The sequence below is a fragment of the Cololabis saira genome, chromosome 2, assembly GCF_033807715.1.
Source record: "Cololabis saira isolate AMF1-May2022 chromosome 2, fColSai1.1, whole genome shotgun sequence".
Lineage (NCBI taxonomy): Eukaryota > Metazoa > Chordata > Actinopteri > Beloniformes > Belonidae > Cololabis > Cololabis saira.
This window is the reverse complement of record NC_084588.1, coordinates 11,239,345-11,266,097: the sequence shown is the minus strand read 5'-3', so window position 1 is coordinate 11,266,097 and position 26,753 is coordinate 11,239,345. Positions and strand designations below refer to the sequence as shown.

At 45.0% G+C, this 26,753-nt stretch overlaps 1 protein-coding gene across 3 annotated transcripts in view; it reads right to left on the bottom strand.

Annotated features, from left to right (window-relative positions):
- Positions 1-26,753, bottom strand: part of lrp4 (low density lipoprotein receptor-related protein 4) — a 130,904-nt gene continuing 104,151 nt past the window's right edge. The window contains exons 15-39 of one of the 3 annotated variants that reach the window (XM_061737618.1): positions 20,418-20,594; positions 18,115-18,240; positions 16,867-17,075; positions 16,659-16,740; positions 16,468-16,573; positions 15,601-15,802; positions 15,287-15,476; positions 14,312-14,443; positions 14,056-14,196; positions 13,414-13,500; positions 13,156-13,327; positions 12,913-13,075; positions 12,459-12,684; positions 11,238-11,541; positions 9,292-9,510; positions 8,677-8,811; positions 6,922-7,030; positions 6,422-6,614; positions 5,865-5,978; positions 4,903-5,014; positions 4,727-4,788; positions 4,145-4,232; positions 3,914-4,055; positions 3,671-3,731; positions 2,592-2,714 (exon numbers count right to left, since the gene is read on the bottom strand). In XM_061737618.1, coding sequence (XP_061593602.1) covers positions 3,690-3,731; positions 3,914-4,055; positions 4,145-4,232; positions 4,727-4,788; positions 4,903-5,014; positions 5,865-5,978; positions 6,422-6,614; positions 6,922-7,030; positions 8,677-8,811; positions 9,292-9,510; positions 11,238-11,541; positions 12,459-12,684; positions 12,913-13,075; positions 13,156-13,327; positions 13,414-13,500; positions 14,056-14,196; positions 14,312-14,443; positions 15,287-15,476; positions 15,601-15,802; positions 16,468-16,573; positions 16,659-16,740; positions 16,867-17,075; positions 18,115-18,240; positions 20,418-20,594 — 3,533 coding nt within the window. In that variant the 3' untranslated portion in view covers positions 2,592-2,714; positions 3,671-3,689. Of the gene's footprint in view, positions 2,715-3,670; positions 3,732-3,913; positions 4,056-4,144; positions 4,233-4,726; positions 4,789-4,902; positions 5,015-5,864; positions 5,979-6,421; positions 6,615-6,921; positions 7,031-8,676; positions 8,812-9,291; positions 9,511-11,237; positions 11,542-12,458; positions 12,685-12,912; positions 13,076-13,155; positions 13,328-13,413; positions 13,501-14,055; positions 14,197-14,311; positions 14,444-15,286; positions 15,477-15,600; positions 15,803-16,467; positions 16,574-16,658; positions 16,741-16,866; positions 17,076-18,114; positions 18,241-20,417; positions 20,595-26,753 lie in introns of all 3 variants that reach the window. The other 2 variants (XM_061737602.1, XM_061737611.1) reach the window with 2 other exon arrangements.

Here is a 26,753-nt window from a genome sequence, read left to right as displayed (position 1 = left end):
TGCAATTTTATATTAAAAGATAGCAAAGAAATAATTCACTATATCACACAACACAGCTCGTTAGTACTGCCATGGAAATACATATACAGTCTTCTCATATTTACACATCAAGTGACAACCGAAAGGAACGACAAAAAAAAAAAAAAAAAAAAAAATCATAAATACCTCTTTTTTGTTAACTTTACAACAGCTATGTGACCAGAATTTCATAAGATAAAAGAGCACTATTAAATAACTGGCATCCTCCCTAACATTTACAAGGCTTGAAAACACAGTGGTTAAAATAATCCAACAAAAACAAAAACTTTTTTTTTTTTCTCCAGTGAGTAAAATTAATAGAAGCTTAAAAACGGTCATGGAATCCCTTTGTACAAAAAGACTATACAACTTGATTAACGCAATATTAACAGAAGCCTTTGCTTGTATCCGCGTCTGTCCAGTTCCAGCGTTCCTGCAGCAGAGTTGGAGGGATGTGATCCGGGGTGACGGGTGGAGACGGCTCTCCGGCCTCCTGTCCACCGGCCGTCAGAGCGTTCAGTTCACGTAGCGTCCAAGACCGCGTTCTGTTGGCCTCAGTGCTTCATCTAGCAGCAAATCAGCGAGGTGCCGAGCTTGTAGCGGATACTTCCAAATACAACTACGTGGTTGTATAACGACTTAGAGATATATTTGTCTGTATAGTAATATAATATTTCCTTGTACCACATTTAAAACAGCAAAAAACTGTACTCTATTGTTAAAGCAATGAAAAATATCTTATATTAAAACCATTTCTCAGCGTGTTGACACCGTTGGTCATTAGTTATGCTGTACTCTTGAGGGCTCAGCTGCTTTACAGATGTCTGCCTGATGGATAGGAGCTCAATTCACAGAGGAACAAATGTTCTCGTTTATGCCCAGTAGTGTTTGGCCAAGCAGCTATTTATCATCGCAATGTGCCAAGTCTTTCATGTACGCGCCTCTAAACCAAGCCGAAACTGTGATCGCGCTCCAAACGAACAACTCCGACAAACGGGCTGACAAAGTGTGTGAAATTGTTGGTGTTTCTCCTCCATCCGAAATATCTTCCCACGCTTGACAGCGACTGAAAGAGCAAAATGTAGATGGAGAAACAGGATCCCCCACCTGTTGAAATGTTGGAGAGGACACTGCAAGAAAACTTCAAAAAAGGGATTTTTCCTGTTCAATTTGTGGACATTAAAGAGCTTTACATTCTAAGTTTAAGTGCTAGTATCACTGTGGTAGTTGTACCGTAAAATTTTTAATGTTTTGGCAATGGAAAAAAAAAAAAAAGAAGAAGAAGCTTCGGAGCAGAAACAATACTGTGTTTTGGGACGTAAGAAATCCCAGAGACGCGTCTAAACGCAGAAAAACTTCGGCCACCGTCAACTACGATGCCGGACAGCAGGTCAGTGAGATAAATGCCATGAAGATCTGAAACCCTCTGAGATAAATACAAGAAGGATAAAGACTGAGATGTTTGGCACCAAGGTTGTTACTTCATGGAGGCCTCTTCGGCCGTGTCCGAGGACCAGCGAAGAAACAACAACGACAAAAAAAAGAAGACTAAAGGCTCCGTTCACGTTACTTTGAGAGAATAAATAGACCATCTGAGAGTACCTGCTACAGTCACTTCCTGTTCAGAGGCTGTACATTGGGAACCCAGAAGCAAATGTCCTTAAAAGTTGAACCAAAGATCCCAGGACCAGGATGAATCTCTACGCGAGCGTCGGCGGAGAGAAGGACACGGAGACTGTGAATGTCCCACCCTTTACTGTCATAAATACAAGCGGGCCCGGCTGCACAAAAAGGTCCTAACGAGTCATCATTCTACAAAAGTCAACACACCCACTCAACAAGTTAAAAAAATTCATAAATAGAGTTCATCAAGAGATGAGTGGCATTAGAGAGAGCAACGTGGTTCCATCATCTGTGAAATATGTGGTTTTAGCTTCATCCTGCAAAAGAAGAGGTTCACAAAAAAACGAGGGTGAGGTTGTATACTGAAGCGTTGGTACCGCCGAGAGTCTGCGTCGCTTTGAAAAGGCTCCGGATAGCATCCGTGTCCTCTCCGTTTGTCTCCTCCCGGGAGTCCTTTTTGCTTCGTAATTCCAGCATGCTTCCTAGTTTTTAGATTTCCCACGAAGGCAGCAGCACCGAGGACGCTGCTGGAGGACTGAGCTGCGTGTGTGCACACAAGTAGGACGGAGCCCCGGACTCAAAGACAGAAGCTGTGTTTGTGTTGATGGGAGCTTATTTCAGTCAAAAACCGCGCTTATTTTTTACATACTACTACTGCATTTTGCGCTTGTGTTTCCGTGTTTGTGTCTGCGTGTGTGTGTCAGGTAACGGTGGTTGAGACGGAGCGTCCCTCACACCTCGCTCTCGGTGGAGGGCTTGCGTGCGGAGGCCCAGCCGGTGTCGGGGAGGCTGTGCTGGGCGTGGCGCTGCGGGGTGATGGCCGAGGGGGTCAGGGTGGTGATGGACGAGCACTCGGACGTCTCCTCCTGCAGGAGCTGCTCCGTCTCGCCGTCGTCCAGCGAGGCGCTGCTGGCCTGCAGGGACACGGTGTCGGTGCGCATGCAGGTGTGCAGGCCGCCGCGGGACGGCTTGATCTGCTTCAGGTCGTCCCAGTAAAGCTCGTCGTGGGACAGGAGACACACGCCCTCCACAATACGGATCTTCTCCTTGGTGTAGCCTCCGTCCACTCCCCCCTGGAGAAAAACACAATTAATTCAGGAGCTCATGTCTGAGACCTTATATCTCACCAAACCTATAAATGTGGAAATCCCATTTATGTAAATCAGCAACCAGGCAGTTTCACTCCAGAACAAAACATGGCTGTCAAAGGCGACTCACTCCACAAAACAGGCTCTTTTTTAGTAAAGATGTACTTTCTTCCTGAGTTAGCTTTCTGTTTCCACTTTCATATTAAGGTGCTGCACGTATTACATGTCTAATGTGGTGTAAATCAACTATTTACGGCACTAAAACATGGAGATAATCTTTTATTTTGCCCACCCCCCCCCCCCCCCATAAACCAGATGAGGCTGTGATTTCTTCCTTCTTTTAAGCATGATACATTTTTACATCCTTGAACTTCCTGTCTTCATTCCTTCCTTAATTGAAGGTAACATCCATCTAATAAATCTAAATATAAAAAGTTATCGTAAGAACCATTTACTGGTAAGATGTATTGGGTTGCGTTTTATTTTGACATATCCGAGTGATTTCCGCAATAGCACTTTTATTTTCAATTTGTACCAGAAGTTGTAAAATGACGAAAAAAAAATAAACGAGATTGGATATCGCAGTGAGTACTTTTCCAGTTAACCGAAAATGCACTCGTGGTTGTTGTCGTTTATATCAGTTTCAAAGCTCCTGGGTGAATCTGAAAACAATATCATGGCGTTCATTTATGATACATGCAGCACCTTGAACAAAACATCCACATATTTTAACTTCTTGTCTTTGTAAATGTCAGTTTCAGAGAAATAAAAACATGATTAGCAGCACAAACGCTGCCATGCTGCTGATCAGAGCTCTCAAGAGGCGCAATAAAGGCCGCAGCGCAACTTTCATGCGGTGAGAGACAAAGAAGTGATTATTCAAAACAAACAAAACCAAGGCAGAACGAGACATGATGCACTCCTCCATGCCGCGTGGCTACCTGACTCAGGACAAGCGGCTCAAAAGATAAAGGGAGAGAGGGAGTTGTAGGGATGAGACTGCTGCAGTGAGGGAGAGAAGTGGAGGGTGAGGGAGATGATGCTGCCTCGTATGTTACAAAACTTCAGGACAACCAGTCCAGCTACAGACAAACTGTGAAGTCTTTTGTCTCTGCGGTTCTCCACGACCATCCCATAAAAACCTCCCCTCATCAAACAACACGTCTGTTCTTCGGGGTCGTTACCTCTTTCTTATATCGAAGCTGGTTGTAGATGGGAGGCTTCTGTGACGCCTCGATCTTCACCTCTTGTGTGGACGTCCGGTACGAGGGGTTACTGTAGGTCAGATTGCTCACTCCTGGGTCGGCAAACTTGGACTTCTTATGCCTGTTGACCAAGAAAACACACACGAATCTTAAAGACTGAACTATTTATGGCGAGCTGGAACGCTGTTTGACCTGAAGGCGGAGACTCACCTGTAAATAATCAGAGCAGCAATGAGGATCAGAATGGCCAGGATGGTCAGAAGTCCTCCGATCACGTAGCTGATGTGAAGTCCCTCCCCTGAAACAGATAGCACATGTGAAGGACACGTGTGCAGGATGCATCCTAACGGAGATCAACAGGTCAAACAGTCCTCTTGGATTTAACTTTTTTCTCAGTCAGATGGTGCACCGACAGTGATGAGCTCAAATGCTTTATTAAATAATAGTTATCGTGATATTGATTGCTTTAAAATGTATCAGTAAAGTACGAGAAGTGTTCACAATGAGGAGCTGAAGTTTCTACAGGTGCACATTTGAGAGATTTAAATGTCTGCAAATCTCTAACATCTCAATTATAAAGGCTTCCACAGAACTGTGAGAAGTAGTGGACAGTCTTGGGATCATGACGTTTACAATTTGTTAGGTGGCAAGAAACAACCTCGATGCTACAAACAACTTTGACCAAATCAGTGAACAATAATAAGCCAGTAAAAGCTGTTTTATTTCAGCACGAATGTCACAACCACCAGACGGCAGCGTTCAAAGTACTGAAGAGCGTTGCTGTGCACTGACCATGAGGAGCCGTCATCACCGTGTTCAAGCAGCCTTCTGTGTTCACGTTCTTGTCTGTGCAGCTGGAAAGAAAGAAAACACACTTATTTTGTGGTGTTTTTTGAGAAACAAGCTGATCAGCTCTTTTTAAAGGTGCTTGGTGGGACGTAAACAGTGGAGCGTGGAAGTGGACGTACTTGACGGGCAGGGCTCCCCTGGGAGGCGTGTCTGTTGCTGCTTTGGGGATCTTGTTGGGAGCAGCGGTGCTGCTGCTGCCTTTGGTGGGAGAGGTGGGAACGTAACCTGAAACTGGAACACGTGCACAGGTGTGAGTGTGAGCATGCATCAATGGAGCCGTTTTCAACTCATTTAGATGCCTTATCCCTCGACTTCCTGCACGGATGTCGAGTTTTTCTTGCCGTTTACGTGGCAACACTATTAGACCAAAAAGAAAGAACAACAATCTAATTTCATGGCCAATTATCATGAAAGATAGTGGAGCTTGTGGTAAATTATAGTTAACTCAATCCTCAGCTGCAGGTGCTGCTACATGTGCGAGTTTTGAACCGTAACTGCACAGTTTAATTCCTTGAATCAGTCGAGGTCAACTGAGGCCAAGTTCACACTAAATTGTCCGAATTATTTAATTTTCTATCCAATAAGGCAACTATCCAATTAGGCTGCTTCTTGTTAAAGAAACACAACTAATAGCTTGTTCATTTACTCGTTGGTGTCATCGGATCAGAAGTCTTTGGGAGCAACAGACAAACGTTAATCCCTGATTCTCCTGAAATCTTCCTGACTTTCCAAAATTTTATGGGTGCTTTTCCAAGTCCAATTCCATGACTTTTTCAGGTTTTCATAAACCAAACGAACCCTGCTGTTATAATATGGATTTTACTATTATTATTTTCATAATTTTTCTATAGCATGTCGAAGAGTCTAAATCAGTAATGACATTCCCATAAAGGAAGCATCGCCACACTCCATTTATTCTTTATTAATCCCTAATGAGAAATTATCATAATTTTTATCATTATCAACAGAAATAATAAATATCACAAGCAAACTTGTTCAACGTTCTCGCTTCAGGCCAGAGTTAAAGCTGCAGATTAAAAAGTCATCAGCGACGACGGCTCGATGGAGAGAGGATAATTACTTGTGGAGCACGGTCGCCCGTCCGGTTCATCGGGACACGCGCAGACGAAGCTGTTGGTCTTGGCGAAGCAGAGGTGAGTGCAGCCGCCGTTGTTCACCCCGCAGAGGTTGGTTCCTAGCGGAGAACACAGGAAATATTCACAAGCTGCCCCCTTTGAATGGTTCATGTGGAATCAGGAGTTTCGGTAAACCACGTAAACTGAGGCATCAAGGAAAAAGCTGCAACACTGAAGAATCACCATCCAAAAAAGAAGCGGAAATTAAGTGTAAACTGTTTGAACAGAAGGCTGAAACGATTCCCCTTTTCTGAGACGACATGAAACGGGAGGAAATGGCAGGAATAACTCGGATAATTCACTTTGAAGTGACTGGAATCAGTTCATTTCATGAAACCTTGATCATGAAGGTCACCTGACTTGCGCCTAACAGCTTCGTCCATGTCACAAACTGACCGGATTTATAGTTTGGGAGTCTTCAGCGCTCGGCCAGCTCAACACCCTCGTTCAAAGGCTCTTACTGGGAAAACTGGTTTTGGGAGGCGAGAAGAAAAGCCTTTACCTGTCTGCCGGTGGGGAGATACCACTATAATGTCCATGAGGCCCTCCACGTTGGCCAGGACAGTTTCCTTGTTTCGACCGGTGTGTTTATCCACTCGCTGGATGGATTTAGTCTGCCAGTCCGTCCAGTAGATCCAGCGGTCTTGCTGTGAGAGTCGGGAGAAAGGAATTAGAGGGGAGGGCACCGGCTTCAACTGGGGAGACGAGGGAGAAGAAGAGAGGAGGGAAAAAACACAGACAAGGAGCAGGGGGACGAGGGGAAGAGAAGGGAAGGTTGAAAAGGGGGAGGGGGGAAGAAAAATGAGGGTCAGAGTGGAAGGGAAGTAGAAGAAATGGTTAAGTTGAATGAGTTCAGTATGAGCTGGAGGACGGAGAAAAACCACGAGTGAGAGCCACACGGTGAACCGATGAGTCAAAGAGAGCGGGTGAGTGGAGGAGGCAGTCAGGAGGAGGGGCAGCCTGCTGACGGACAGCTGAGGGTGAGGAGGGTGGGGGGAATACCTGCGTGAGGGCAAACGGGTGGGACACCGGGCTGACCAGGATGTGGCGCAGTTTCCCGTTCAGGTCCGAGCTTTCGATCCTGTCCAAGTGGGCGTCCACCCAGAAGATCCTGCAGAAAACATCAGGGCAAGGCAAGTTTATTTGTAGAGCACAATTCAACACAAGGCAATTCAAAGTGCTTTACATCAACATTAAAAGCGGCAAACACAAAACATAAATAACAAATAAAATGATAAGAGGTAAAATAATAGAAAGCACAAGTTGTTAAAAAGTAAGGGGAGTAGAGTTATAGTTTTATTTGGATCCCCATTAGCTGCAGCAAAACTGCAGCTAATCTTCCAGGGGTCTGACACATAATATACAATACAAGACAAAAAATTTAAAGCAAACCTAAAGAGGTAGTAAAGAAAAAGAAAAGAAAAATAGAAAAGAAAAAAGTAAAAAAAGGAAATTCTACTACAAAATATACTTTAGATTTCTGTCAAATAAGACCAGTGCTCCTTTTGACACTCACATTAAAGTTACAGTCATTCCACTAAACATTTAGATATAATGCTTTACAATACAAAAATCATACCTTCTTTAAATAGCATCAACCAATTCAAACAATGTATAGTCATGGACAATGCGTTTAAGTTATGATCACTTAAAGCCATTTAATAATAATAAAATAAGTTTTAAAATATGTATTTATTTAAGAGATGTTTCTTTACTAATAATTTGAATTCTTTTATGTTAGTAGTTCGCTCAAAGAATTTGGGAAGTAAGTTCCATTCATACATAGCTCTGTACATCACCGTTCTCTTACTATAGTTTGTCTTTGTTTTTGGCAGTGAAATATTACCTCTGGCAGCGTCTTGTGCTATAGCTGTGATTTTCTGAACTGTAACATAGTTTTTTGTATAGAACTTGCGGGGTACAGCAGGTACACATCACATTCTGAAAATGGCAAGAATTAAGTTTCTATACGGTCAAAACGTACAAAGACCGGGTCAAATACAGTATTACAAAAGTAATCTAACAATTCGTACGGTGAATTAAACCAATTTGACAATTCTATGCCACGATGCCTGTTTCAGGTTCAGAGTGACTCCCCAAGTTCACCCTCCATCATATTTAGGTGTTCTCAGAGATGTGGCGAACACCCTTATCTAAGCTCCACACAGCAGCTCATCAACACTACCAGCCTCATACTGTAAAGTGATTCTTCATGGGTGGGTGGGGGAGGAGTCCAGGTATTCATATATGGTTCTAAGAAATCCTTTTCTCCGTTTCTGGTCAGTAAAAGACATCCTGATGATGAAAGTCTCCTAAATAAGAGTGTTTCATCCAACCTTTAAGGTAAAAGTGACCCCTGCAAGGACGACGACAGAAATGTCAGGGGAAAAACTTGATCTGACACTTAAAAGAGCACATCCCCTCCTGAGCTGTCCTAATGCGAGGAAGGTCATACGCACCAAGGGGCTAAAAATACAGCGAGGAGAGAACACAGCCAGCAGCCCCTTATCGTTCACTGGTTACCTTACTTTACTCCACTATAGTTAGAAAGAAAACTGGAAAAGGCAGAAACAGGAGTCAGATGTTTAAAGAAATGGGAAATGGCAAAGAAAGTTAGAAGAGGTGAAACAAGGATGTGGAAACGTGGTAAAGAACCCAACATCCCCACAGACTCCTCAGAGAGCTAAACTATAAATCACATCTAGCCATGTTTACAAGCAGCTGTATTTGAGTGAGGTGAAAGCCTCTCCCTCTGACCTGCGCGTGTCGTAGTCCAGCGTGAGACCGTTGGGCCATCCCAGGTCGGTATTGATCAGAACCTTCCGGTCCGAGCCGTCCATCTGAGATCGCTCAATCTTTGCAATGTGGCCCCAGTCGGTCCAGAACAGATACCTGCAGACGCAACAGTGAACTGATGAGAACTTCATACGGCAGAACAATCTCCCTGTGGGGGTTCAGGGATCTTTAAGACCTGCCATTAAATACAATAAACCATTAAACTGAAGAAAACTGGAAGATAAATATATCCTGTGGAGCAGGTATTCAGTGGAATATAACTGGATCATGAATTGGACTTTAATTCATTGATACATTACTTTCTCAGTAATGTGTTCAGATTTTTTTTAAACTTCTGTGAACTGATGCTACACTTTTAAAGAATCCAATAATAAACATTTAACGTGCAAAGTAACAATATCCTCCTCATTTTCTTTCTACCAGGCATCATGTTCTTTATCTGCAGTAAAGGTTGCATGGGTGGACTGTGGCGACATCTAGTGGTTCAACAGGCAAACTGCAGCCAGCTGAATCCACCTCATCTCCATGGCTGCAGGAAACAAGTGTCTAGAGTTTGCTTTGACTCCAAACTCTCACCCTTTGCTGGGGAACACTGCGATGGCTCGAGGCTCATCCAGGCTGTTGTTTACCAAAACCTTGCGGCTGGTTCCGTCCAGGCGGGCCACCTCGATGGTGTTGCGGCCCGTGTCGGTCCAGTACATGTTCCTGGCCACCCAGTCCACAGCCAAGCCATCGGTGGTCTTCAGGCCTTGGCTGATCACCGTTTCCATGCCAGTTCCGTCCAGATTGGAGCGTCTACAGCACAAAGGACAAGAGGGGTGTTAGGTAACATTGGAGAAGTTTATCGATGACTGAAACCTCGGCATCTAATCCGGACGCTGCAATTACAGTAGTCGCTGGTTTTTCACGGGGGTTACGTTCCAAAAAGAACCCGTGATAAGTGAAATCTACAAAGTAGCAACCTTTTTTTTTTTTTTTTTTTTAACAATTATTATACAAGGCTAGGGATGCAAATTATCGATTATTTCATTAATTGATAGTTGATAACCTTATCGATCGATCAACGATTAGTTGATAAGCGGCGTTTTTCCCCCATCTAAGATACAAACATAATTTTTTTTGCTTATATAAAATACAAAGGACATTTTAATGTATTCCTTAATCAAATATTTATTTGATACAAAAGTAACAAAAAGACATTTTTGTACCACAAGGAATATAATATAAAGTGCACTTCAAGGCTATTAGTAGTAGCAGCAGCCATAATAGTGTCATTTGTGTCAAGCAAATTTTAAGTTCTAGTTACGTTTTAAGTTAGAGTTTTGGCAGTGTTCAAAATAAAATGATGAGACCTGCTGTATTGGAGCACATTTTCTTTGAGTTAAAACTGTAGCGGGAACAGATGTTTAGAGAAACCTATGTATGTACCGGGTGAAGGCTGATTTATGGTTCCGCGTTACAACAACGCAGAGCCAAGAAGGTCCTGGGTTCGATTCCCGCCGGGGACGCTGTGGGCGCTGAAGTGCGTGTTAGTTCTGTTAGTTCTCTTTCTGTGTGGAGTTTGCATGTTCTCCCCGTGTTCCCCTGGGTAGCTAATGGGAGCTACCCTCACAAAAACATGCACACAGTCCTGGGCTATACATGCCCCCTCTGGCCAACCGGGGCGCCAGATGGGGTGGGGAGAAGCCCCACCCTGTCTGGTGAAAAGATGCGGCCTGCTCACTCCTCAGGTTAAGGAGGAGACCTGAGCTCAGTGCAGGGCCCTCCCAGGGTTGGTAGAGGATGGCAATGCACAGGACTGTTAGGTAGGAGCACTGGGTGATAAAATGGGGACAAAACCGGGATAAAAAAAAAAAATAAATAAAAAAAAAAAAATTAATTGTAATCGTTAATTTTAATCGGGTAATTTCATAACGGCAATTAATCGAAAATCGATTAATTATTAACATCCCTATACAAGGCCTCAAATTTCAGAGATCAGCACCGCCCCACCGCGGCCCGATTAATTGGATTTGAACGGGAGAAAATTAAAAATGATTATGAAAAAAACAATAAGTACATACAATACAATAAGTACAGCAGGACAAATTGTGACTGGCGTGTATTTCACTGCTTTTCTGACTGCTGTTTCATCCTGACTCGCTCTATAGCGTCTTTTTCTGCTTAAGCCTGCGGTGCAGGTGTGTTTTTTCCAGAGTAGAACATAGTTATGGGTCGTTGTTGTCGCTCTTTTTTCTTCTGGGCAAAAAGATTCTTATAAACCGACATGCCACCATGGATTATATCTGAGACTGTAATGACCGATTCATCAAAGGCCCGTTCTTGAGCTGCTGCTGAAGCTCATTGGTCGTTCTCAGCTTGTTGCTAAGCAACCAACGTTATTGACACAGGAAGTGAAGAAGTGGGGAGAATATTTAGCCAATCAGAATGCAGAACACGATGCACGATGTAAATCCGTGAAGCAGCGAGACGTGAAAGGTGAACCTCGTTATAGCGAGGGATTACTGTGGTGTAGTTTGCACCTGATGACGTCCAGGGTGACGTCGGTGTAGTAGAGTTGCGCCTCGACGCTGTCGTAGTCCAGAGAGATGACGTTGTGCAGCTCGGGCACCGTCACGTGCACGTCCGTGTAGTCATTGGTGTCCAGGGAGATCCTGCGCACGCTGACCCGGTTGGAGAAGAGCAGGTACGTCTCTGGGGAGTCGTCACAGGACCGGCCGTCCCCCTTGAGCAGGATGCCAGTGGGACAGGCGCAGGAGGTGCCGTTGGGGCGCGGCAGGCACAGGTGGGTGCAGCCTCCGTTCCTCCGCCCACACTTATTAAAACCTGGAAAAGGAGGCCACCAAGAGGAGGATTATAATAATAATAATAATAATTTATTTATTGTCAGTATACATGGAAATACACCGAAATGTGTCCTCTGCTTTTAACCCATCACTAGTTACACTAGGAGCTGCCATTATTCTGGTGCCCGGGGAGCAATTAGGGTGAAGGGCCTTGCTCAGGGGCCCAAAGTGGTTTATCTATCAAATATTTGTCTTATTTCTTTTTTGTATTAATTGTATTTTAACGTATAAAATGTTTGTTTTGAACTGTATCTCTTGCAAGGTGACCTTGGGTGACCTGAAAGGCGACTCTAAATAAAATGAATTATTATTATTATCTTGGTTGTCATTCTGGGGGCTTGTACCTGGTCCTCCAGACCCCAGCCCAGCTCTGTAGCCACTAGGCTACCACTCCCCTGGGTTGACCCGGAGAGAACAAAACAGGCTCTAAAGCTGGGGTCGGCAACCCGCGGCTCTTTAGCGCCGCATGCGGCTCTTTAGCGCCGCCCTAGTGGCTCCTGGAGCTTTTTCAAAAATGTTTGACCTTTTTTTCCCTTTTCGTTTTTTTCTCTTTTTTTCCTTTTTTCCTTTTTTTCTTCTTTTTTCTTCTTCCCTTTTCCTTTCCTTTTTAATTTCGACATTTTGACTTTTTTTTCGACATTTCGACTTTTTTTTCAACGTTTCAACTTTTTTCTCAAAGTGCATAATGAAAAAAAAAAATCTTCCCCCAGTTATAACTAATATAGATACATGCAGCATGTGTTGTCTTCATTCTAAGGCTTAGACAAGACTTTACATTTTTTGCGGCTCCAGACACATTTGTTTTTTTGGTCCAATATGGCTCTTTCAACATTTTGGGTTGCCGACCCCTGGTCTAAAGCAACCGTTTCTGGGAAAGCGAGCTCTGGCCCGACTCACCGAGGGGCCGCTCCCTGTCCACGGCCTGGATGTCCATCAGGCCCGGCAGGTTCCCTCGCACCGTGATGATGTTGCCCCCGGTGTTCTTCTCCGCCCGCTGGATGCTGCGACTCTGCCAGTCGGTCCAGTAAATGTAGGAGCCCAGGAGGGTTAAACCGTAGGGGTGCTGGACCGGCGTCACGAGGGTGCGGCGGTTCTGCCCGTTCAGGTCCGCAGCTTCAATGCGCTGCAGAGACACAAACAGGACCAACATGTCTGATTAGATCACCGTGTTTTAACGTTCCTTCATGATCTGAATCATCATTCAGTCTTCATTTCATGTCTTGTGAGTGAGAAACATCTTTTTGGAGCAGTTTCTTTCTTTACTTTCCAAAAGAAGCAGATCTTCTACCATATTTCATCATAATTTCACTATTAAAATGTGTGATTTCTGGAAGAAAGCGCATCAACGGACCTCAGTGTGAGCGTCGGCCCACAGCAACTGTGATCCAGCCGCGTCGATGGCCAGGCCGTTGGGCCAGCCCAGGTTGTTGTTGATCAGGACCACCCGGTCGGACCCGTCCATCGCTGAGCGCTCCAGCTTAGCATGCTCTCCCCAGTCCGTCCAGTACATGTAACTGACAGACAAAAGACAGAGATCAGAAGAGGAAACATGGAGGAACTAAACCCTGCTGGCCTCAGACTCTAGGGACCTCACCCCATCTCGTTGTAGAGGGCGATGGCTCGCGGGCTGTCCAGGTTCTGCCAGACCAGAACCTTCCTCATGGAGCCGTCCAGGTTGGCCACTTCGATGCGGTTGGTTCCCGTGTCCGTCCAGTAGATCTTCCTGCCGACGGCGTCCACCGCCAGCCCATCCGTCGTCACCAACCCTGCAGAGAGAAAGCAGCGCTGGAGTCACGTCACCACGGCTGACTGGAACCGCGGCGGAGCGGTAACGCGTGCTGCCCGTCCCTACCTGTAGACACAATGTCCTCTTGCTCCGTCCCGCTGATGCTGGATCTGCTGATCTTCTTCAGAGTGCTGTCAGACCAGTACACCTTACCTGCAGGGAGACACACACATGTTACAACACCGCTGCATCATCCACATTTATTTAGTTAGCAGGTTTGTAATGTGGGTTTTATTTATATTTATTCATATTAAAGTTCAATGTTCTGAATTTTTTAAATTGCATTGATTTATGGATTATGAATATTCTTATGGAATCAAAATTTTTACAAATGTGTGTCGGTATCTGTGTGTGTGTGTGTGTGTGTGTGTGTGTGTGTGTGTGTGTGTGTGTGTGTGTGTGTGTAAACGGATGTGTATATATATATATATATATATATATATATATATATATATATATATATATATATATATACATACATCCGTTTGTATATATGTATATATGTGTATTTTAAATATAATTGTATTATATACTATATGACAATATAAGGGGGGGCTGAACTTGATAAGATTTGCTTCCTGCAGCTCCTTATCGAACTTGCACTTCATTGTAATGTGCTATTTTTTTATGCTTGTGCATGTTTGAGACAAATAAAAATCAAATCAAATCAAAAATCCGGTTCTGTAAAACAGCCGTCGACGTGCCAACCTTCTCTGGGGTCGACGCCGATGGCGATGGTGTTTTTCATGGAGCTGTTGACGGCCAGAACCACGTCGGCGAAGTATGGGATGTCCAGAGAAACCATCCTGACGTCGGTCCTCCGAGCGAAGATGAGGAAGCTGTTCATCCCTGCACACACACACACCAACACACCCACACACGTCACCTCTGTGATTCTTCAACCTGAACTTCTGAGTGGATTCTTGATTTGTGTCAGTGTTTCCGGGATGAAGTTCCTCCGTACCGGGAGTGCAGGTCTTCCCGTCCGACTGCAGGTTGATCCCGGTGGGACAGGCGCAGCTGGAGGCCTTGGGAGCCGGCGCCAGCAGGCAGAGGTGGCTGCAGCCTCCGTTGTTCAGCGTGCACGGGTTACGCACTAAAGACACAAGCACACAAACAGAGCCAGCTCAGCCCCCGCCCTACATGTAGTGGAGGCTCAGAAACGGGGTCACGGAGAACACACGATACATCAGACACAAGCAGGAAGTCCTAGGGGAGCCCGGCAGAGATCTGAGATCAGTGAGGGTTCGGCTCCCGCAGAGGCTCTGCCCTCTCTGCCCCCGAGCCGCGTTCTTTCACTTGTAATCCCCCAAACGGGACTCTTTACACCTGAGAAACTGATCCCATCCTGCAGCAGAAACATGCTTTTCTCCTCAGACGTTTGGTTACTTGGATAAAGAGCCAAAACATTTGAGAGGATACAAAAGCAGTCGACTTGGTGTAAGTAAACAGGAGCTTTCCCCTTCAGTAGACCTTGTTTACTGGTCAAACTCTGCACCTGTTCTGAATATTCTTGCTGACAGCTCGTTTATTACTTGATTTATAGTACACCATGGCCCTAAAAACATATTTTTGGTCACTGTTGTCAGCATTTCCTGATATAAGGAGCAACATAAAGAGGACTTCAGCAACAAAGTGCATCACAAGTCTAAGTCTAAAATGCATATTTTTGATATATCTCTACTTCAAATTCAAACAATACAAGATTGCCATGCAGACAACAGTGGATGTAATGAAATCAGCTGGAGTGTTTCATTGGAGGCTCAAACCAGCAGGACAGGCTGCAGCACTAATGTACTTCCTGCAACGTTGCCTCAAATTATACTTCAAAATCAGCTCCTAACCTTTCTAAAGTTGTGCCACTGATTTCAGATCTACTTTGCTGATTTACAGAGACAAAACTGCATTTTGTGTATGAAGCGTGGGCGTGAGCACAGACCTGTCTGGCGGTGCCGGTGGAACATGTGAATGTCCATGAGGTTCTCCAGGTTTTCCGTCAGCGTGTGTCGGCCCAGGCCGGTCATCTTATCGGCGCTCTGGATGCTCTTGGACTGCCAGTCCGTCCAGTACAGCTTGTCCTCGTGTACGGTCAGGCCGAACGGGTGCGGCAGCTGCGTCCCGATCAAAACCTGAACACAAAACAGTTACATTCATCAACAGTCGGGACTCCTCTCGTAACTTTCGACTTATATCTGCATAACAAGATTCCTTTTACTGAGAATTGAAAACCTCCATCCTGACACCGCTTCTTACCTGCCGGTCAGACCCATCCAAGTTTCCAAACTCGATGGTTTTCATGCCGGCGTCGGCCCAGTACAGGCGCTGGGTCTCGTAGTCGATGGCCAGCCCGTTGGGCCACGTCAGATTAGAGGAGATTATGACGATGCGGTTGGAGGCGTCCATTCCTGCACGCTCGATCTTGGGGTTGGCGCCCCAGTCGGTCCAGTACATGAAGCTGCGGAGAAAAGTTACGACACGGCCGGTCAACGAGGCGTCCGGGTCAAAGTGTCACCTTTGAGCCGTCTTAAGGCAAGGCAAGGCAAATTTATTTATATAGCACAATTCAACACAAGGTAATTCAAAGTGCTTTACATTGACATTAAAAGCGGCAAGACATAATTAGACAGTAAATAACAAATAAGATTGAAAAAATTAAGAATAAGATGATAAGAAAATAAGTAAAATAATAAAAAGCACAAGCTGTTAAAAGTAAGGGCAGTAGAATACAGCAGGTAAGTATTTAATTTAGGAGTACACTTCAGTAAACAGTAATGTTTTTAACCCTGATTTAAAGGATCTACAGTTGCAGCAGACCTCAGGTCTACAGGAAGTTTGTTCCACCGGTGAGGAGCAGAATAACTGAACGCTGCCTCACCTTGCTTGGTTCTGGTTCTGGAACCACAACAAACCAGATCCAGATGAACCTCAGGGGTCTGGGAGCTTCATAGGAACTAACAGATCAACCATGTATTTTGGTCCAAGACCATTCAGGTCTTTATAGACCAGCAGTAAGATTTTAAACTCTATCCTTTGACTAACTGGAAGCCAGTGTAGTGATTTCATGACCGGTGTAATATGGTCCAGTTTCCTGGTGTTTGTAAGGACTCTTAAGCATCTCACCCTCCCACTGGATCCACAACAATGTCTCTGGGCCGGTCCAGGTTCTCCCAAATCAGGACGGTCCGCATGCTGCCGTCGGCGTTGGAAACTTCGATCCGATCCGTACCTGGAAACCAAAACACAGGCGGTTCAGATCCGAGAGCGTGTGCTGCCATGAACGTGCAGAACACAAGTGTGTGAAATGAGTTTACCAGCATCGGTCCAGTACAGCTTGCTGGTCACCCAGTCAATAGCCAAACCGGCCGGACTCTCCAGACTGGTGTCCACCACCACCTGGAAAACAGCAACAACAACAGAGTCACAAGAGCTCCAGCGGGGGGCGCTGCTGCGCCGCGTTACTGCTGCTGCCTGCAGCCGCAGCTGCTGCAAAGATGAGAGACGGCACCGAGCGCCACTGACCTCCTGCTTGCTGCCGTTCCACAGCGCCCTGTTGATGGAGTCGGTGGTAACATCTGTCCAGTAGATGTAACCGTCTTTAGCGTCCCAGTCCAGCGCCACGGCGTTGCGCACGTCGGCCAGGGGGACGACGTCATCGGACATGTCTTCGGTGTCAAAGCTGACGCGTCGGATGTCCGTCCTTCGGGCAAAAAGCAGGAACTTGTCAAGACCTGATTAAAGACCAGAGGTCTTCTGTCAGTCTTCTAGGTTTAACAGTGGGGTGAACAGTGAACACAGCAAAGCAGCGCGACCACAAACACATCCAGCACACAAGCACACAAGCACAATCCAATCAAACACTCGCATTTACATGAAACAAATCACATTAACGCATCTTTAACCATAGCTGAGGACCCAGCACAGATTCTTTTACATTCAGTGTAAGACTCAGACTGGGTAGAAAATAAATACATTACTCTAAGTTAAAATGAGGTAAAAAGGCATATACATGCAGGACTGTCTCAGAAAATTAGAATATTGTGATAAATATCTTTATTTTCTGTAATGCAATTAAAAAAACAAAAATGTCATACATTCTGGATTCATTACAAATCAACTGAAATATTGCAAGCCTTTTATTATTTTAATATTGCTGATTATGGTTTACAGTTTAAGATTCCCAGAATATTCAAATTTTTTGAGATAGGATATTTGAGTTTTCTTAAGCTGTAAGCCATGATCAGCAATATTAAAATAATAAAAGGCTTGCAATAATTCAGTTGATTTGTAATGAATCCAGAATGTATGACATTTTTGCAGGAGGACTTTATCACAATATTCCTATTCTCTGAGACAGTCCTGTCTACAGTATTAGGTCTAAACTTGAGCAGCTGCACTGAACTGTAAAATGCTGAACTTGTTTTTCATTCCTGCTGCACATCTCTCTTTACATCGAGTAGATGTCTTATAATCCTCTCAAATTTTGTTTGCTGCAACAGTTTACACCTCAACTGCTGTGCTGATCCGATTAACTGTGCATTAGAGGATTAACTTTTCCAATTTAGCTTTGTGAGAAGGGACTGTTTCAACAGTTAACGCTGCAGTCGAGAGTCGGAGGCCAAAATGCAAAAATAACTTTCGCGCTTTGTCGCATCGTCGCTGTCCTGGATTATAATTTATTACAGCTAATAAACTGACCTGTCAGACACTAAACAACAGTAACTGCTGGTATTTATGTTTGACTAAACAGGGAGCTGTTGGGGAACTCACCGTCGGCACAGTTGGACTGGTCCACCTTCTTGAAGCCGGTGGGACAGGCGCAGGTGAACGTCTTGTTGCTGGGGAGACACAGGTGGCTGCATCCTCCGTTGTTGCTGCCGCAGCGGTTCCTGCCACCTACAGGAGAGGCAATCACAGGCCACTTCAGTGCACATAATCGTGTGTGTAGAAATGCTTCCTGCTACTACGACCAGAGTGGCACGCCTGCTTCCATCTTTCTGAGACATTTCCTGTTCAGGATGTCTCTCCTAGTCACGTCTGTCTCCTCGGGTCACCCTGCAACGAGCGGGCGAGTGACCCGGCCCTACGACTGCAGAGCTGTGGTGTAGAGGGCGGTTTGAACTAAAAAAAACCACTGCGGGATCGGGATGTAGTCTAGCGACAAGATGGAAACCAATGACGTGGAAAAGAACCTCAAACAAGGTCTTTACAAAACAAAGACAAAGCAAGGCCAGTCAGATATTTGGAGAAACTGTGTTTGGTGTCTGTGGAGCATCTTGGAAGAAAGACGCATGGGATTAGGACCGCAGTCGGTCAGCAACATTCTCTCCCTCCACAGCAATATAATGGCCAAGTGTAGGGCTGTGCAATTAATCGATTTTAAATCTAAATCGGATTTATTAATCAAGACGATGTTAAAAAAAGGAAAATCGGAAAATGGATTTTCCTTTTTTGCAGCTGGCTGCATTACAGACAGAGCTCGTCTAGTCATCTTTGTTTGGTCAAGAAAATTGTAAATGTCGTCACTTTACTAAACTCAAGGAGGATTTACAGTATCTTTCAATTGCACTTCATTCCCAATAGGGAAATTTGTTTGCTATTTTTCTTTAAAAAATAAAGATAAAATATTTGAAACAATTTATTCCATTCTCTATTGTAGTTTTACCAAAACAATCAAAATCGAAAATCGGGTTTTCAGAGAAAAAAAAAAAATCAGGATTTTATTTTTGTCCAAAAATCACCCAGCCCTAGCCAAGTGATTCATTTGTTAAATTAATTTGTTATCTTTGTTTATTTTATGTTATTTATTAGTGTTATTTGAGCCGCTCACAGCCTACTCTCGTTGCTATAACCTCAATCACATAATTGATGCGTGAAAGGCGAAATAGCTTGTGCGATAATGAAAATTATTCATCTAACTTTCAGTCAGGTGACCTATGAACTGTCAATTATCCATCAAGCTCCACAATTATGTTAACATTAAATCAGATTGATTTGTCTAGGACAACATTTCTCTTGCGGGACGGTAGAAGACACAAAATCAATGCATCTCTATTATTGTGCGGCATGAATTTTTTGCGGATGCGTGAGTGTAACACACACGTTGCAGGTGGTAATGGTCAGAAATTCAGCGGGATGAAGAACACAGTCCAACTAACTGTGGTAGTTAGCTGAATGTCGGCCTGCAGTCCCGGCTTGATTTCAGCACTGGAGAGTTGTGCACTCGGTTGTGCACGGACGTAAGCTCGCATGACTGACAGGATCTCATGTGAGACCGGCGAATCCGGGCCTGACCTCCCTGTTGCCAACACAGAGGCAGCTCACAGTTCACATTAGTGTCAGAGGGCTGCAGTCTTTTTATCAGTGTGAAAACAAAAACTTTCTCTTGGCAGCAAGTCAAGCGCAACACAGCTTGTTATCAAAGAACACAAGTCTTCGGCCTCACGCTGATAATGAAATAAAATGTTAAAAAAAAGCTCTCACACGGCCAGCTCACCCCAGGATCTAAGGCAACAATTCACTCTTTCATTTGCTGACTTGCAGCCGTGTGAGCGGTGTTTTCTGCTTCCGTGGGTAACGAGGTGTGCGTGCTCAAACCCATCATCCACTCTGTGATGATGAAATATCTAATTATCATGTTCTGTATCCAGGATTTTCACTCCCCTCCTAATGTTGTTCAACTTTAAACTGTTCTTGGCTTTTTTTTATGACGCGGGACCGTTGTTCTGACCCAGAATTTACTCCAGCGTGAAACATGCAACCCCAGAGAGCCACGCCGTGTCACACTGAAGCAACCCAACCTCCGTCCAAAACAATCAGAGCTGCGACCTGAAGTGCAACAGCTCAGGGAAACCTCAAGCATGCGGAGAGAGCTGACTCCTATCATCCTTTGCTTCCTCTATACGGGGCAGCCTGGGACTTGTTTACAAGAAAACACTCTGCTCAGCAGGACCAAAAGCAGAGGATGACATAATACATGACACCACTGTATGGTTGCATAGAAAGCGTTTGACCATGCAATGCACTTTTATCTAGAAACTGACTGCTTGTGAAGAGTAAGAGCTTCTACCGACCTGCAGGCTGCCTCTGGGGATGCAGCGTGTGGATGTCCATGGGGAAGTGCAGCTTGTTCCGGATAATCTCCTGGTTCTTCCCGGTGAACTTGTTGGCACTGTTGATGCTCTTGGTGTGCCAGTCGGTCCAGTACAGGCTGTCCTCGAACACCGTGATGGCAAACGGGTGAGGAAGGCCTGAAACAGAGACAAGAGTCGTTTTTACTTAACCTTGAGATCGACACAAAACCTAAAAATCACAAAGAAATCTGGAATGGAAACGGCTACGATTTGAAATAATTGCCAAATATCACAAAACTTGCTTTCACAAGTTGACGTGTTGATAATCCTGTTTATCCCAAAAGTGTCATGGAAACGCCTTTTTGCACATTTGGACATCAGAGCTGGACGCGGCGTAGCCGGCCAGTCTGGAGTCATCAAAATTTAGTCTTCAGCTGTTTTTGGCCTCATTAATGTGATGCAGTTGTTCCATAACGTGACTTGATCATCTTCCCCTACGTAAGGGCCTCTGAACAACCGTCTGAACCATCAGCCGCTGCCGTCATTCTCAACAGCGGCAGCTGCAGTCTTTTGTCAAAGACTAAAGACGTTTCTGTCCAGATTCTTTAAATTTGACGCATTCTTTTCCGTTGTTTTGAAGAGAAGTCTCGCAGGACGAGATGCGGAGAGTTATGGAGACAGAGACGGAGAGAGAACCAGAAGAGTTACGCTCATAAGAAAACCCCCGGACCCCCGCAGATGTATTCACACTTTTGAGTTGGCGATGAAGCGTAATGAAGACTGAGCTGAGCGAGGTGTCGGCGGATTCAAAACAAACACTTTTTTTTGTCCTTTGGGAATTTATTTATCCAATTAAAAAAAACACAGGTGTCAAGTTTGACGCATATATAATGGGAAAAAAAAAAAAACTTTTGTGAGGTTTGTAGATTTTCTGCAAGTAAAAGAAGCAAAGCTTCAATGTTGATCATCCCAGCAGGTTTCTACACATCCTCTCCTGCAGTGCTGTGGTCTCCACTCGTCATACTGTCCTCATTTGGAGCTGCTTTCAATTACTCTGCCTTTCATCTGCCTGTAGCTGCTTTAGTTGAGGGAAATGAGTCCGAAACCAGAGCCCCCCCACACACACACACACACACACACACATACGTGATGTAACCTTTCCATGCAGACTCTGAATCAAGCGAACAGCGATCAGACTGACAGCGGCGACGCCGACATCCACAATTACATACTATACCCCTCACTTTCATTATTAGTTTAACATTTTCCCCCAGACAGATTCTAGTAGTTTGTGCAGTTTGGTCCCTAACCCAACACTCTTGATCTGGACGTCCGCGAGGGCTTCTGATGAACATGTGACTAAACCAGCCTTTATCTGCGCGACTGAAGCCGTCCGTCTGACGGAGAAACGTCCACGTTTCAAGCCGGCGAGAACAACAGAGAGGAAATGCAAATACCGCAATTATTCCCTCTGAAGATTATGATGTTTACGTGTAAGAAGCTGCTGCTTGTTTAAGGAAACCGACCGTGAAAATAATCTTCAGGGGTGTTGAGGCTTTGGCTACAAGAGATTTGCATTAAGGATTTATTGCGCTTAAACGTACGCCGGTGGCTGAAACGGCTCGGCGACGCGGCCCATCAGTGAAAGCCTGACCTACATAGTAATGTAAGACAGGGAGCTGTGCTTGGACGCGTCTCCAGTGGTTTCTCTGAGACAAACCCAGGAAAACAACCTTCACCCACTTCCTTCATATCAATCCTACCCCGTAATGCTGCTGGACGAGGACTTGGATGGAGGGAAAAGTGCTTTCTTCAGAAGAAGTGTGGTGAGCTGCTCGCCTCTCTTGCTTTCAAACACTCATCTAAAGACAGCGCTTCCTGGAACAAGCTAAATATCTCATTGTAAGTGGATAAAACTGGAGGGAGACTGGGACGATAATGAGCTACACGACTCGGAGTAATTGTGAGTGCACTCGAGTGTACGATCAGCGAGACAACAGTTCCATCATTTTAATCTACGTTTTATGAGCAACAAACCTTAATTCATGTTTATTCCTGCAGGAAATGTTAGCAAACAGACGACTGCACCTCCTTTAATTATAGATGAATGCAGAGCTCTTATTTTGCCTTTTGAAAAAGCTTCCCTTCATCACCACAGCCTGTTTCCAGCCTTCCTCCTCCTCCTACATAGTCGGCAGTCCCATCTCCCTTCTCCTTTATCTCTTAATCTCTGTCCAAACCAACTGAAACGGGCCTCTCTAACTTTATCTCTGAGACTCCTGACCCTGACTGCTCCTCACCTCTCATCAGTCCCACAGAAAACCTTCCCATCATCACCTCTGCCACCGCTCGGCCAGGTCTTCCGTCACACAGCTTTACAGCAGGGCTGGTCTCACCTTCGTCTCGGGAGCGCTTCCCTTTCTTCTTGCTGCTACTCTTCTATTACAGATGTCTCCAGACAGTCTTCTCCTCCCACTGCACCCTTTTCTTCTTCACCTCTTTTTCCCCCACCGCCTTGCTTTGCACTTTTGAGGCCAACCTTTTCAAACTCCTGACCCATCTTCATCACCACTGCAACTCTCTGCAACTGACCCTTATCTCTTTTATCTTCAGCTCGTATCTCTGGCTTTAGAGTTTCCTCCACCTGCTCCCTGCTGTCACTGCAGATCAAACTCATCTGCAAACACCAGAATCCTTTTGGACCTCATCTGCCGACCTATCCATCGCCATGGCAACCGAGACGAGGCCCAGGGCCGGTCCCGAATGCATGTGCTGTAACTCCATTACTCTTTCCTGCCCCTATCGGTACCAAAAGCTCCAGTCCAGCACTCTCTGTAAATCCATGAAGATGCGGTGCAACTCTGTCCCCGTACTTCTCCGTCAGTATCCTGCTGCATCCTCAGTACTCCCTCTGCCTGAAAGCACACTGCTACTCTCAAATCAATCATTTTTCTTGACCCGGTTCTGTCAGTTCTGTCCCAGATCTTAACCTGCTATTCCTTAAATCTGTACAAAAAGCTGAATTTGTCCTGTTATAGGTGAAGGGTACCAGGACACGTGGGCTGAGAACAGGACATCTATTTTTACTTGGAACCGATGGTCTAGTACGTCGCTGGATCTGCTTGAAGAAGTCTGATGTGGAACACCATCTTGTGCAGCATGTTTGTTTCACTATCAAGAAACCAGATTAAGCTTTATTATAATTAAAATTAAAAGGAGATATTTTACAGCCTTTTTTGCAGCCTGATGACATGTTTTCCATTTCACTAACACCTAATTTTCCTTGTGTGGTCAAACAGGGACACAGTTCAAAAGCTCCCGTTTCAACCAAGTACTTTAACTAACTAAGTTAGTTTAACTAAGTTTACATACAACTACAACGACTTATAGGCTCGACATTCCCAACCAATCGGTTTAAAAGAGGACACTTTTTGGATGGAAGGAGAAACGCATTCAAGAATTAATGAAAACAAGTCCACTTGTCTTCGAGTCAAGCCTTTGAGGCGGTTGCTGCTGCAACGCTCTGATAGGCGTACCAAATGAAAAATCTGAATTTCAAAACTTCCAACTGCAAAAGAAAAGAACAAAAAGTCTGTTTTTATCACCTCATTTGAATACGCAGCCCAGAACTGGTGGAGGTGGGCAGCCGTGAACAAAGTGTTTTTCCCAAAAGGTGAGCACAGAAAAAGTGTGGTTTTTTTCTTTCCATAAAAAGGTTTCTTTAAAAAATATTAGCAAAAAAATGTTGGTTTTCATTACTGGATAATCATTGGATACTGAAAAAAGTGATCAATGCATTTATCAGATATGACTCCACACAGCCACCCCCTTCCCTTTGTCCTCCCCCCCTCGTCCTGCAGCATGTCCAGGTGTGTGTGTGTGTGTGGCGATGCTGGCGTGTGTGTGTGTGGGGCGATGCAGGCGTGTGTATGTGTGGCGATGCTGGCTGATTGTGTGTGTGTTGATCTTATCCAGCTCGGAGGAGACAACAGTGCACCCTCTTCCCTGCTCCTGCTGTCAGCCTCCACACAGGCGCCTGCTCTGGCCACGGTCACCTTCTTCCTCGTCATCTCTGCTCCCCTCTTTTCCGGGCCAGCTGGAGGAGCAGCTGCAGGCCGACAGGGCATCAAACATCCCACCAAGCCTTCAAAGTTATGTCCCCTTTAACCTACTCGCAACACCTCCGTGTCCTCTTACAGTCAGGCAGGATGTGCTGCCGTCTGCTGCGGGTCTCGTCAGCGGTGCAGCGACCCCCCCCGGGGGGCTGCTCGCTTTACTCCACGACGGGTCAGCCTTTCTATCTGAGCTACACTTCTGCTGACGTCAAGTCATCAAGGACTTTTTCTTTTTAAAGTAACAACTGTTAATTATTAAACCAAACCCCTACAGATCTAACAAAACAAAAAGGTAGCCACATGTGTGTAGACCGTGGATGGAGATGGTAAAAATCAGTGTACTCTTATGGCACTTTTCCACTAGTACCTACTCAGCTCGGTTTGGTTCTTCTCCACCAGGGGTCTAGCGTGCAGAGTAGATACATTTTCTGTACCTATTCTGCCGAGGTTCTTAGCGGCTGAGTCGGCGGTATCTGACATCACACTACAGGCCACCGATTGGTCGGGGGTTGGAGTCAGACGTCTGAGTCAGGAGGAGGAAATCAGTGAAAGAGACTGACGGCTTCTTGTTCATTTTATTCAACAGGCAATGGCAGCACAAAAGTCTGTTTCATGATCCAACTCTGAGGTGCAGATGTTCATAAACCTGGTGCTGAGGAGAGAATTAAAAAGGGATGTAGACGGGCAATAAGGAACAACCAGATCCACCAGGAGCTCTGTCACTTCATAGCTGCTCGTGGCTCCAGCTGACTTTTCAGCAGCACCGAGACAAACAAACAAAATGTTTAAAGCGTCGCCGCTTGAAGCTTCTCTCACTCTCATTTTTTAACTTGATATCAAACACAAGCCACAGACCCAGCAGCACATCTATCATCTCCTCCAGGTTCTACATCTTTAGTGTTGTTGTCTTCTTCCTTTAGATCACACAATCAAATACGTCTCAGCAGCTTCGCTCCAACCTCCTACTTCTGATCTGGGTGAATTGTTGTGGAAAAGAAACTTGGCCGAGTTGTGTCGAGCCGAGTAGGTACTAGTGGAAAAGTGCCATTAGGTTACTACTGCATATACTGCACATCTAAAGACATTGTATAGCTATAAAGACAAAGTTGAGACCAAAATCACTGAGGTATATTTATAATCTACTGGTGTCCATGGCGGATGTTGGCGGACGGATCCGGGACTGAACCGGCAGGTTTCCTGGGGAGCGGTTCTGAAGCCCGGATTCCCTCATGCTGCGGTTATGAAACAAAAAACAGCAGGCGCACGCCTTTCTCCACCTGTCCCACATCCAGCTGCACAGGTGCTTGGGCTGATAGCGGCGTTATCCGGGACGGCCCGCTGGGGAGCCGGGAGCCACCCAGGCAGCCCCCCCCCACCCACAGGAGGGACGGAGGGTGCTGAGGAGTTAACGCTCTCAGGCATTCCTGAGCACTCCACGCACGCGAACGCTCCGTCTGTGACGGGCAGGGCCGGTTACGGCCTCTCGTCCTCAGAGCACGTCGTTAAGGGGAGCTGAGTGAGTGATGGCGAGCACACACACTGGCCTGCAACCCTCCTCCTTCACACACTCTGGATGATCTGCGACGTGCTTCAATGCTCTCGTCACATCAGCAGAAAAAGGATATTAGGGAAGAAAAAAACAACAAAAAACGCTCCCAGATGTGAGGGGGCTGCTGTCACTAAAATGTCACGCTTGTAAAATAAGGTTCACCAATGATGTCAGATTTACCGCTTGCAATTCCAGCAACCATTAACCTATGAAATAAATACAATTCAAGTTGGATTGAAGATAATTCTTATTATTTCACCATTGTTCATGTGTCATATCGGCCACTACACTGCAAAAACTCTAAATCTTACCAAGAATATTTTTCTTATTTCTAGTAAAAATGTCTAATTTTTAGTAAAGAAAAATCTCATTACACTTAAAACAAGACTCATCACTGGAAAAAACAACAATTTTCACCTGTTTCAAGTAGATTTTCACTTAAAATAAGAATACGATTATTTTGCTTTTAATGAGAAGATAAATCTTGTTCCACTGGCAGATTTTTCTACTTATTTCAAGTGAAAATTTACTTGAAACAGGTGAAAATTGTCAAATAAGTTATTTTTCTGGTAATGACTCTTGTTTGAAGTGTAATGAGATTTTTTGACTAAAAATGAGACATTTTAACTAGAAATAAGACAAATATTCCTGGTAAGATTTTGAGTTTTTGCA